Below are 13,055 nucleotides of genomic sequence, written 5' to 3' on the forward strand. Positions count from 1 at the left end.
GCGTGGCATGGAGTCGATGAGTTTCTGGCACTGCTCAGGTGTTATGAGAGCCCAGGTTGCTCTGATAGTGGCCTTCAACTCTTCTGCGTTTTTGGGTCTGGCATTCTGCATCTTCCTTTTCACAATACCCCACAGATTTTCTATGGGGCTAAGGTCAGGGGAGTAGGCGGGCCTATTTAGAACAGAAATACCATGGTCCGTAAACCAGGCACGGGTAGATTTTGCGCTGTGTGCAGGCGCCAAGTCCTGTTGGAACTAGAAATCTCCATCTTCATAGAGCAGGTCAGCAGCAGGAAGCATGAAGTGCTCTAAAACTTGCTGGTAGACGGCTGCGTTGACCCTGGATCTCAGGAAACAGAGTGGACCAACACCAGCAGATGACATGGCACCCCAAACCATCACCCAACCATGCAAATTTTGCATTTCCTTTGGAAATCGAGGTCCCAGAGTCTGGAGGAAGACAGGAGAGGCACAGGATCCACGTTGCCTGAAGTCTAGTGTAAAGTTTCCACCATCAGTGATGGTTTGGGGTGCCATGTCATCTGCTGGTGTCGGTCCACTCTGTTTCCTGAGATCCAGGGTCAACGCAGCCGTCTACCAGCAAGTTTTAGAGCACTTCATGCTTCCTGCTGCTGACCTGCTCTATGGAGATGGAGATTTCAAGTTCCAACAGGACTTGGCGCCTGCACACAGCGCAAAATCTACCCGTGCCTGGTTTACGGACCATGGTATTTCTGTTCTAAATTGGCCCGCCAACTACCCTGACCTTAGCCCCATAGAAAATCTGTGGGGTATTGTGAAAAGGAAGATGCAGAATGCCAGACCCAAAAACGCAGAAGAGTTGAATGCCACTATCAGAGCAACCTGGGCTCTCATAACACCTGAGCAGTGCCAGAAACTCATCGACTCCATGCCACGCCGCATTAACGCAGTAATTGAGGCAAAAAGAGCTCCAACCAAGTATTGAGTATTGTACATGCTCATATTTTTCATTTTCATACTTTTCAGTTGGCCAACATTTCTAAAAATCCCTTTTTTGTATTAGCCTTAAGTAATATTCTAATTTTGTGACACACGGAATTTTGGATTTTCATTTGTTGCCACTTCAAATCATCAAAATTAAATGAAATAAACATTTGAATGCATCAGTCTGTGTGCAATGAATACATATAATGTACAAGTTACACCTTTTGAATGCAATTACTGAAATAAATCAAGTTTTTCAAAATATTCTAATTTACTGGCTTTTACCTGTATATATATGCTTTTTTTCCTCCACTGACTGTTAAGATTAGTCTTATTGAAATGTGTCTTCTTGTTGTTTCCTTCCCCCTGTTGTTTTTGGCGTTTTGTGGGCAATTGCATTGCCAACATTTCAATGTATACTGCTGTATATGTGTTGTAAAAATTTAAAATCCTAAATAACTTAAATAAATTTTTTTAAAAAGCTGTAAAAAACGCCTTCGAACCGGCTCTTAAATAGAAAAAGGGATATCTGAGAGGCGACGCCACCAGTGTGACATTTGAGCTGAGGGGCTTAAAGGGGTTTTTGTGCGTGTGCAGCAGAGATGTCAGTCATTGTGGGCTGGATGGCGCAGTAGAAAACTGCAGAGTCGCTCAGCTGCACGTCTTGGATCTTCAGAGGAGCTCGCTTGGCGGTGTCATTGATGCTGCAGCTGAACCTCTTTTCAAAGCTGCTCTCAGTCTTATAGCATTTCAGTATTAACTTTGGTGCCACCTGGCCGTCCCGTTTGTACCAGAAGATGGAGTCGTTGGCTTCATAGCTGCAGTCCAGCGTCACGGAGCCGCCTCTCATGACGTGCACATTCTCCGTCTGGCTATCGCTTCCTATCAGGGGACAAGAAAGGTGGTAAGACGTCATGTGACCTGACCATGCTCACCTGACGTGACTTTACCGAGGCTCCATGCAGCCATCAGCACACACACCAGCGCATGCTTCATGTCTGCACTCCTGGGCTCTGTGCATGCGGTCTTGCTGGCTGAGGAGGCGGGGCCAACTCTCATGGAGGGAGGTGCTTCACATCCTTTGCAACCACACACACACACCTGTATTATTTTTGAGGGCTCGTCTGGTTACCACAACCCTTTCCTGTGAGTTGACTAATTTTAATGCATATTTCACACAACCATTTATCGTGTTTACGGGGACCCTGCAATATTATAATCATTTGCAAAGCCTGAAACTCATCCATCCATCCATTTTGTCCCTCTCGGGATGGGACGCAACGACGAATGTCCTTTTCCCTGAATTTTGCCATCTTAGCATAAGGTTTACAACAATAAAGACTATAACATTGCTGGTCAATACTCCTTTTCCACCACTTTTTTTGGTGCAGTTATTTATATATTGACTTAAAAAAAGTTTATCTTCATCTCCAATGTTATCAGAATTGTAGCTTTGAGTTTCAGTGGATATAGTCCAGCAGTGCCGGCCCAAGCCTCCATGGGGCCCTAAGCAAAATTTGATTTTGGGGCCCTCTATTTCTGCCAATAATATTGATTGTTGATCATTCACACACCTACTATAAACTCATTGCGGCTCTGGCAGTGTTGTTTACATTATCCTATTGTCAGCCTGGCATGTCTTTACAAATGACATGTCATTTATAAAGATATGGGGGTGGCCCAGTTAAGAACATAAATAATACCAATGAATGAACGAATGATGTGCAGAGTGCCACATATGGTTCCTAATCTTAAAATGTAGAAAACATTCAGCTACAAGAGTGGCCTGGGGTTGAACAGTCCAAGTGATAAAGCTTTGTATTTACAGTAAAAGTGTCATCTTGTCTCATCAGTCTTGTACATATTAGTCTTTAATTACTAGTTTATATTTTTAGTTATTGTTCATATTTAATGTTTACTTTGTACAAAGAGAGCGCTGTCTACTGAAGTTAAATTCCATGTGTGTTAAACATAACTGGACAATAAAGCTGATTCTGATTCACTTTATTATTTTTGGTAACAAAAACCTGAAACAGCAATGTGCAAAAATAATTCGTAGTGCAAGAAAAACAATAAAGTGCAACAATAAAATCACTTAAATATTTATAAAAAGGAACAAATTCAATTGTACAAAAAACAACATAATTAAATTAAATATCAAGCAAATACTTAAATAATATTAATGAACAGAGTTACCAGAAACAAGGTAACATAACGGTTTGTACACAAATATAAAGTTACTACATATTAAAACTATGTAAATGTACATAACGATGTGCAAAAAATTTTTTGGGGAAAAATCAAAATAAACTACCTTAAATTAAGGTCCTTAATTCACACATTTGACCATCACATCACAGTTTTGTTCCTCTGTTCTTCACCACCCACACCACTCCACCCATTCCTTAAAACCTGTGCTTCCTGGCTTTTCTGGAGGCAAAGTCATTTATGACATCACTGTAAGAAATCTGATGGCGGACTTTGTTATTAATACTAATCACTGCCAGTCCACTCAGTCTTTCTTGAGCCATGGAAGATCTCAAGTAGTTTTTTATTAATTTGAGCTTGGAAAAGCTCCGCTCTGCAGATGCAACAGTCACAGGAAGAGTGCAGGCTATCCGCAGAACTACCCAAAGATTTGGGTACAACTCACAGATCTCATTTTGAGAGAGGTAAGTGAGCAATTCAAAGGGGGTCATCTGTGCTCTAGGGAGTTCTGGAAGGTTCTCCATCTCTGTGGCCAGTGCACTCCCATCAATATCAAACTGTTCTCCAAAGGTGAGTTTGTCTCTGAGAACTTTACACTGGTCCTTCCTTGCCTGTGCATCAAGTTGGCTAAAGTTGAAAAGCACTCCAAAAATGCTTCTAACCTCCCCTACGGACTGAAAGCGGTCCTCCAAAGACTGGATGGTACAGTCTACCACAACATTAAAAAAGGTTACTTCCAGCCTCTTCATGGCATCAGATTGTGGCTCATCAGTCATCTCATAGGCAAAGTGCCTTTTTGTCGTTCGCAACCTCTTCTGTTCCAGCACTACTTCAGTGTTCATTTGTTCACATGTCTCTTTTGCTGAGATCTGTGCATCTTTAAAACCAGTTGCCCTGTAACTGATTACATTTTCTTTGTTTTTCTGAATGAGCCCCACTGCAACATCCAACTGCATGTTGGCTGACTGAAGTAGTTTGCTTGTGATGTTAATCTTGGAGAGAATGTCATACCAAACCACACAGCAAATGTGAAATCTGAATGACCCGATTTCTTCAGCAAGCGAGTGGGTCTCAACTTTTAGTGTAGGGTCAGTAGTTTTTTCCCTGACTTCTAACAAAGCCTCTCTTACCTTGTCTGCTTGGTAGCGTAATGGTTCAATACTTTTAACCCGGCTTTCCCATCGTGTCCCACTCCAAGACTTGAGTGTGATGTTCACATGTTTCTTCAAGATTGCCCACCTTTGAGGGGAAGCTGAGAAGAGTTTATATAATTTTTCCACGTGTCCAGAAAAGCAAGTGGCATCCAGGGACCCTTTAGTAGCATCGGAAACCACTAGATTTAAGCTATGGGCTGCACAAGGCACATAAAAAGCACGTGGATTTTTTTTTAAAGCCTTGCCTGTACACCTTTATTTGCACCTTTCATGTTTGCGCCATTGTCATATGATTGTCCCCTACAGTCCTCAAAGGGGATGTTCAACTCTTCAAGCCTCTGAATAATTAGTTCAGACAAGCCTTGACCAGTAGATTCAGGAGCTAGAAGAAACCCCAAGAAGTGCTCCTTTACCTCAGGTGTTTTGTCAATATTTACAGTGCGCACAACAACAGACATCTGTTCTTGATGACTTACATCTGGGGTGCAATCCAGTATTACAGCATAGTATTTTGACTGTTTGATTTCAGACACCATTGTCTCCACTATTTTATCACTTATACAGGTTATCAACTCATTTTGAATAGTTTTCCCCAAGTATGTGATATGCTCTGCTCCACTGTCAATGCGTCTCACGTGATCTTTCAACACATGATCAAATTTAGCAATCAGTTCCACTTCTTTTAGAAAGTTCCCATTGTTCGCCTGATGTAATGTGTCAACAGATCCCCTCAGTGCCAGGTTCCTTTCTGCCAGTGACTGGATAATAGTGACTAAGCGTGTGAGAACGTCTCTCCAGCAATTCTTTTCTGCCTCCAGGAGGCCAATTTCTGTCTCATCAATAGTTTTCCCCTTTGAAAGACGCAAGGCAAATTCCTTCCATTTCACCATGTTGCTACAATGATCTTCAGTGTTTTCATGCTGTTTCAGCAGTGCACCTATGTTGACCCAATCCCGCTGTCCCTCGGCTGCCAGTTTTAAGGACTTTTTGGAAAATAATTTTCAGCAAAAGCAATAGACTGCATCTTTCCTTTTTGAATAAGTCAGCCAGCTACGCTTGACTTTTTCCCCATTGACTAGCTGTCTGTAGGTATAATGATGATGAAAACTTCGGCCATCATGCCGTTTGGGGAATGAAAAGTTCTCCTTAATAGACAGTGGTCCTCTGATCACCTGCTCAGTCCTGTCTGAATCTGAGAGGAAAGAAGGCCACTCAGCTGGGTCAACTGGCGGAGCTGATGATGCTCCATGGTGTGAAGAGGACGTTGTGGTGGAAATTGCTGAGGAAGTGACCAAAGAAAGACATTGACTAAAAAAGAAGGACCTATAAGGTCATTAAATTGCACTGTTGGACATAATTATTAATCTCAGAATGTTCTGCAGTACAATGAGCAATTATAAAGGGTGTTTTGCAGTTAACTTACTAGATAAATCAGCTGTGGTTTCAGACATGGAGGGGACAGTGGGCACAGAGGATGGAGGTGTGTGAGAGAGCACTGTAGAGGATGGAGATGGACCTAAGATGAAATACATACATACATATAGGCACACATATTAATGAGATACTTTGACTATATTAATTTCCCTTCAGGTGTAATGTTTATACTAAGAAATTAAATGTATACTGTATGGTGACAGTCTTTTCCTCACCTGATTCATCACTCACAGTTGAGCCTGAGGATGTGGACTGGCTCTGGGCTGATTCTGTGCCTCCAAAGTATTTTAACAATGCTCCTGGGGAAGTTTCACATAACTTATGAGTTGATGTAAAAAATAATGTTTATTTTACTCACATAAATTACCGTGCTCTGCTGCAAACAATTTGTGCAAATAACATATCTCACTAGTAACCTGATGCTAAAAACATATTGCTAGCACCGCGCTAGCTAGCTAACGTCACCTAGCTAAAGCTAATTACAGCTACAAATCTCTTTGATAAACTTTTTATTACCAAGTCAAGCAAACATACCTTTATCATGGCATTTTTTCTCCTCTTCCACTTTCTTCTTCTTCCTTTTTTCTGCACCTGAAGGATATGTTCTTTTTTGTGACATTGTTTTGCCTCTATCTGCGCTTTTGATGCCCAGTGCGGCAAACGTCACAGGTGCAGCAGAGGCAGCTTTACATTTAAAGAGAGGCAGGAAGAATCACTAGGCCTAGATCAGCAGCAGCACTCTGTTGACCTAAAATTGTGTTTTTGTACAATAATATATCTTTGATCATTTAGAAATCATCAGTCAGACTCGTACATGCAAAAAATAAAAAATAAGAATTTTTTGTTAATTGCTTTTGGGGGCCCCCTGGTGGCCGCGGGGCCCTAAGCAAGCGCTTAGTACGCTTATGCATTGGGCCGGCTCTGTAGTCCAGCATGTGCTGTCACAGGTGTTCTCATTGAGGTGGCTGGCATCTCCTGTAAAATCTTAAAGTGGAGGATTTGTGTTTGTCGGTTTAAAGCAGGGGTGTCAAACTCATTTTAAATCGGGGGCCACATGGAGAAAAATCTACTCCCAAGTGGGCCGGACTGGTAAAATCACAGCACGATAACTTAAAAATAAAGAAAACTTCAGATTGTTTTCTTTGTTTAAAAATAGAACAAGCACATTCTAAAAATGTACAAATCATAATTTTTTTTTTTTTTTTTTTTTTTACACTTACATGTTGCGGTTAATAGTATTCTATATTTATTTGTCGTTATTTATATTATGTCATAATATTCATCAGTCAACTCATCGGTGTTAATTTTCAATCCATCAAGATAAAAAAATTATATCAAAATCAAATTACACCATGTTATTTATGTAGTTTGATAATTTTCCTCGATTGATGTACTAACATCTTGGGGTTTATTTTGTACATATGTAGCATTGTCTACAAAGATACAAAGAATTGTGTGCAATCTGGCCCCGCCACCAATGACTCAAGCTCTGCCCACCGCTCTGGAATTTTATTCTGGCTCTCCTCGACAGCCTCCTGTGGGAAGGAGGGATGGACTGTTTAAATTATCTAGAGAGGAGGAGGAATCTACCCGCCTCCTGGCCTCCCGCCTCCCACCCTTTGTGACTGTTCTGCATTTGGCAGGAAGCGTCTGGCCTCCGCTTTTGGAAAGGGGGGATGGTGCTGATGGCTGTGCTGGTGGGCTGGCACAGCTGCGATCAGCAAAAGATCTACCCCCTGCTAGACCACCACCACTTAGTCTTTGGCAGGCCTAGCTGCAACTTCTAGCCAGACCACCACCACCTGTTCCAAGACTGCTTCCCGGACCCGGTCCAAGGCTGGTGCCCATACCAGGACCCGCTCCAAGGCTGGTGCCCGTACCAGGACCCGCTCCAAGGCTGGTGCCCGTACCAAGACCCGCTCCAAGGCTGGTCCCCGTACCAGCACCCACTCCAAGGCTAGTCCCCGTACCAGCACCCGCTCCAAGGCTGGTCCCTGTACCAGCACCCGCTCCAAGGCTGGTCCCCGGACCAGCACCAAGACTAGTCTCTGTGTCAGCACCCCAAATGGTACCCGTGTCAGCACCCAGACTGGTACTCGTGCCAGAACCCAGACTGGTCCCCGTACCAGCACCTAGGCTGGTCCCCGTGCCAGCACCACGGCCGGCGCCTGCTTCAGCACCACAGCCGGCGCCTGCTTCAGCACCACGGCCAGCTCATGCTTCAGCTCCTCGGCCAGCCTGCTGCTTTGTCTCTGACTCCGACGACATCGTTCTCCTTGTCTCTGGCGGGCCTTCCCACGGCGCCGCTATCCTCCTCGTCTCCGGCGGGCCGTCCCACAGCGCCGCCCTCCTCTCCAGCATCGTCGCCCCTGCGACCTCCAGCTGGCCAGCCGCACAGGCGGCCGTCAGACGTCCGCACACGGCGCCCCCTGTGGCCAGCGCATGGACGCTTTTTGCGCCAACAGCAGCAACACCCAGGACGTAGGCGTACAACTTTTAGGCTGCAGTGGTTCTGGCGCCACTTGCGTCCGCCTTCCCTACGGCCATAGAGGTGGCCGTTCCATGGTAGCCCACCTTGCCTGCTGCAGCGGCATTCTGCTCGCTGCCACCACCAAACTCGTCCCCGGTGGATTCAAGGACACTTGAGCCAGCGACCCACCACCAGTCCCCCCCTCCGCCCTCCCGTGACTCTTGATCTTTGTCTTTGTTTTTTGTTGTCTGGTTTCCTAGGACATCTGGAAGCTGTCCATAAGGAGGGGGGTTCTGTCACGGCCCGGGCGTATTCTATTGCGCATTCATCTGTGCGCTGAGCGCACCTCCAAGCGCACACCTGCGCGCGCCACTCCAATCAATCAGCAATCTGCACACCTGAAGCTGATGAGACGCCGGGCTTCTTAAGCCACAGTAAGCTATCATACCTAGCTCTATGGTCATTTTCTCTCTCTCTCTCTGTTTTCTCCTCCCCCTTGTTCATTTGTCTTGTGTTCCCGTGTTATTCCAGCAGCATTCCTCCGTTCCCTGATGACAAGCTGTGTGTCTCGTCTCCCCGTATTCCCCTCTGGTTCCCTGGCTGCCCCTTTTTGGATCTCGACCTCCCACCTGGACACAGACTTTTGACACCTCGCTCTTGCCCCTGACCTCCTGCCTGTCTCTGGACCTTTGAGCCTGCCTTGCCCTATTTTGTACTTCCGCACCTCGCTCAACACTCCCGGTAACACTCAGTTAATCACTACACATAGTCGCACACCACACATATTTGGATTAGTTACACACTTCATATTATTGTTTTTAAATAATAGAGCTAAAATGACGTCCCTGCATCTGTGCCGTTTCCTTCTTCCCTTCCTGTACTGTAAAATAGTTTTGTCTATTCTATAAATGTTAACAGACACTTAAAGGGGAAATGCACTTTTTTTTTTTTTCAGATTTTGCCAATTTTTCACAATTAGAGATGTCCGATAATATGCGTTAAAATGTAATATCGAAAATTATCGGTATCGTTTTCTTTATTATCGGTATCGTTTTTTTTTTTTTTTATCAAATCAATATAAAAAACACAAGATACACTTACAATTAGTGCACCAACCCAAAAAACCTCCCTCCCCCATTTACACTCATTCACACTCATTCACACAAAAGGGTGGTTTCTTTCTGTTATTAATATTCTGGTTCCTACATTATCAACACAATATATATCAATACAGTCTGCAAGGGATACAGTCCGTAAGCACACATGATTGTGCGTGCTGCTGGTCCACTAATAGTACTAACCTTTAACAGTTAATTTGACTCATTTTCATTAATTACTAGTTTCTATGTAACTGTTTTTATATTGTTTTACTTTCTTTTTTATTCAAGAAAATGTTTTTAATTTATTTATCTTATTTTATTTTATTTTATTTTTTAAAAAGTACCTTATCTTCACCATACCTGGTTGTCCAAATTAGGCATAATAATGTGTTAATTCCCCGACTGTATATATCAGTTGATATCGGTATCGGTTGATATCGGTATCGGTAATTAAAGAGTTGGACAATATCGGAATATCGGCAAAAATCCATTATCGGACATCCCTATTCACAATCATTATAAAAAACAAGAAGACAAAAGTTTTTTTTTTGTTTTTGCGCTTTCTAACGTAACAATCGGCTCGTTCTCGGTGGCTATAGCAATGTAGCTAATGGGAGCAATCAATTCTACCACTAAATCACTTTAATAATGCATTCAAAAACCGTCAACAATACTTAATTTACGTTCCGTAACCTGTAGAATAATCAACCTGTAGCGACATTGTTATTGTTATAGCTACGGCAAGAGATAAGTTAGCTTGTACAACAATACGAAACCCGTTTGAGTTTGTAATGCACAACACTGCGATACAGCACTTTCTATTCTATTCTAGTCTGTTCTATCTGTACTGACTGAAAAAGCATGAACAATCATATTACAGTATCTGTAAAGTATTAGTCCACATTTCATGTTTTGTTTGTACACAGCTGAGCGAGCCAGACAATGTATGTACTGTAGTTGTACTAACATGCATGACGTGTTGCGTGTATCATGATCGATATTTATGTCAAAATAGCTTCGAGTTCCATATTTATAGCGTCAAAATCGTTTTCATCCCCCTCTCCCGGCTTCCGTCTGCTCCAACGTCTCACTCTTCCTTGTATACTCGCTTCTATAAGCAGCAGTATATTTAGCTTCAATAGTATAAGGTTGTAAATCCTCATTTGTGTCAGTACGTGGACTATGGCGGCGCAAATTACTGCGCAGATTGCTTTCTCAGGACGCAAAACAACTAGACTGGACTTGGCTTGAAGGTAATCATTTTATTTTTACACTAACAAAAGAAACAAAAGGCGCGCACAAGGCGGAAGTACAAACTTGGCTAAGAAAACCAAACTAGCACTTGGGCAAAAACTATGGACGTGAAACAAATAAACACTTACTGTGACATGAGCAGAACAAAAACTTACGTGGCATGGCAAGAAGCATAAACGATGGAATAAGCAGGGCATGAAAATGACAGAGGTAAACAGAGTTAACGTCGCCAGGCCGACCAACAGAAAAAGACAGGCTTTAAATAACAGTGACATGATTGGTAACAGGTGTGTGAGTCCAAACGTGGAACAGGTGAAACTAATGGGTAACCATGGAAACAAGACAAGGGAGTGAAAAAGCAGGAACTAAAAAGAGTCCAAAAACCAAACAGAACATAACTTAAACAAAACATGACAATTTGTCCAAAAATAGTCGTGTTCGTCGTCTGCTAGCAAGTCTGCCATGATTAGAACACACACACGTGTTTGATTCTGGAAGTCGGAACACCCATGTTGCCAGAACTCAGACGTGCGCTGCTCTGGAAACAAAAATCTAAATTATTAAAATACGGTAAATATTCAACATATTACCGTATTTTTCGGACTATAAATCGCGTTTTTTTTCATTATTTGGCCGGGGTTGTGACTTATACTCAGGAGCGACTTATGTGTGAAATTATTAACACATTACCGTAAAATATCAAATAATATTATTTAGCTCATTCACGTAAGAGACTAGACGTATAAGATTTCATGGGATTTAGCGATTAGGAGTGACAGATTGTTTGGTAAATGTATAGCATGTTCTATAACAAGATGGCGGAGTAGAGCACGTCCAAAACTGAAGCTCCCCTGTGCATGCTCTAAAAAACTCTTAAGCTACTTGGATTTCTGCCATAATTGTTTCTTTTATGAACAACGCTTTTCTTATTTGTTGCACACCAGTTACAAAAGTTTAATGAAAAGGGCAACAATGGAGTCGGGTGCGTCCTCGTCTCAAACACCTGTCGTCACTGAGGCCTATCTTGAGACTTTACTCAGGAAATTTTTCAATGAAGCAGAGGATAGATCCCAAAAGAGATTCCAGTGATTGGAGGATCAACCTGGTTCAATTCAAGATACTTTATCCAAGCACGCTGCCGATATAGAATCTGTCCGCAATGAAGTGTCTTCTATTGAAACACGTGTCCAGAGCAATGAGGACGCTATGCTCAATTTCACTAGCATGCTCACGAAGATTGAGAAAAAAATGATAGATCTCGAGGACAGAAGCAGGAGGGATAACATTAGAATCATCAATATCAAAGAAGGCGAAGAAGGAAATAACGCGCTGTCTTACCTGTCCGCCAACATCCCCAAGTGGTTCCCTGCCTTGGCTGCAAATCCTCCGGAGCTCATGCGGGCCCATCGCATCGGCCCCCCGCGACAATCTCCCCGTCCCAGGGCGATGATTGTGAAATGTCTGCGGTACACGGATAGGGACCGCATCCTGAAGGAGGCTAGGAAAGTTCCTCTTCAGCTCTCCGGGAACTCCGTTCGCTTTGCCCCGGACTACAGTGACGCCACGGCCAAGCTGAGACGACCCTGCTACTCCACAATGTACAGCGCTTGAAAAGCTGGTTTTGAAGCCTTTCTCATCTACCCAGCAACTATCAAACTCTCCAAAGGCTCCCAACAACACTTTTTTGACAATCCAGCAGAGGCTGAAAAGTTTATCTCCGCAGCCTCGTAAACTCCACTGAACTTGGGGGTACCAACACAGAAACATGGACATACGACACTTGGTAAGACTATTTTTGTTTGATTTTTCTTCAGTGAGACTTTTTCACCGTAGTGCTTCTGTGCTGGAGACAGGCATGGGTCTGTTTACTTCCTGGGTCGTTGACGCGTCATGTTGCCACGTGACTGTTTTTCTTTTTTTTACTAAAGCACTATTATTTTGTACACAGAAGATATATACGAGTTTTATTTTTATTTGTTTCTATTTGTTATCCGAACCTAACTATGAAAATGGTGTGATGAATGGAAATTATTTAGGAAACTATTTTTGCATTTTGAAGTTGTTCCATATTAAATATGTGATACTTACCACGCCTCATACATATATGGTGTGCATATATGTATGTATATATATGTATATGTATGTATGTATGTATGTATGTATTATATATATATATATATATATGTATATTTTTTGTTAATATTACTTCTTTAGTTTTTTACTTTTGCAATTGGGTATTTAGAAGCTCTTGGGGGGAGCTTTTTGTTTTTGTTTTGTTGTGTTTTTCCATGTTTATTTTATTGCCTGCAGTGTACGAGTGTATGTTTTTGTGTGTGCGGATGAGAGATTGTTTATGTGTTTGCTTGAATGGTCCAGTTGTGTGCATGTTTGTGTTGTGTGTCTGTGGCCCACAGTCCTTGACCATATGTCCTCTTCTCTTGTCCATGTTTCATGAACAGAGGAATGATT

General features: G+C 42.7%; 1 protein-coding gene and 1 long non-coding RNA gene across 2 annotated transcripts in view; both read right to left on the reverse strand.

Annotated features, from left to right (window-relative positions):
• The window catches only part of LOC140679580 (uncharacterized), a 38,761-nt gene that overhangs the window by 12,766 nt on the left and 12,940 nt on the right, over positions 1–13,055 (reverse strand). Inside the window, exons 5-9 of the mRNA XM_072915231.1 lie at positions 11,925–12,047; positions 8,093–8,211; positions 7,565–7,954; positions 1,917–2,045; positions 1,584–1,848 (exon numbers count right to left, since the gene is read on the reverse strand). Of these exons, the coding sequence (XP_072771332.1) occupies positions 1,584–1,848; positions 1,917–2,045; positions 7,565–7,954; positions 8,093–8,211; positions 11,925–12,047 (1,026 nt within the window). The remainder of the gene's footprint in view (positions 1–1,583; positions 1,849–1,916; positions 2,046–7,564; positions 7,955–8,092; positions 8,212–11,924; positions 12,048–13,055) is intronic.
• Positions 3,537–7,366, reverse strand: LOC133609290 (uncharacterized). The gene is made up of 3 exons (XR_009815697.1): positions 5,978–7,366; positions 5,752–5,844; positions 3,537–5,607 (listed from the first exon to the last, which is right to left on the reverse strand). It is a non-coding gene; the product is annotated as an uncharacterized lncRNA (long non-coding RNA).

This window comes from Nerophis lumbriciformis, linkage group LG02, assembly GCF_033978685.3.
Source record: "Nerophis lumbriciformis linkage group LG02, RoL_Nlum_v2.1, whole genome shotgun sequence".
Lineage (NCBI taxonomy): Eukaryota > Metazoa > Chordata > Actinopteri > Syngnathiformes > Syngnathidae > Nerophis > Nerophis lumbriciformis.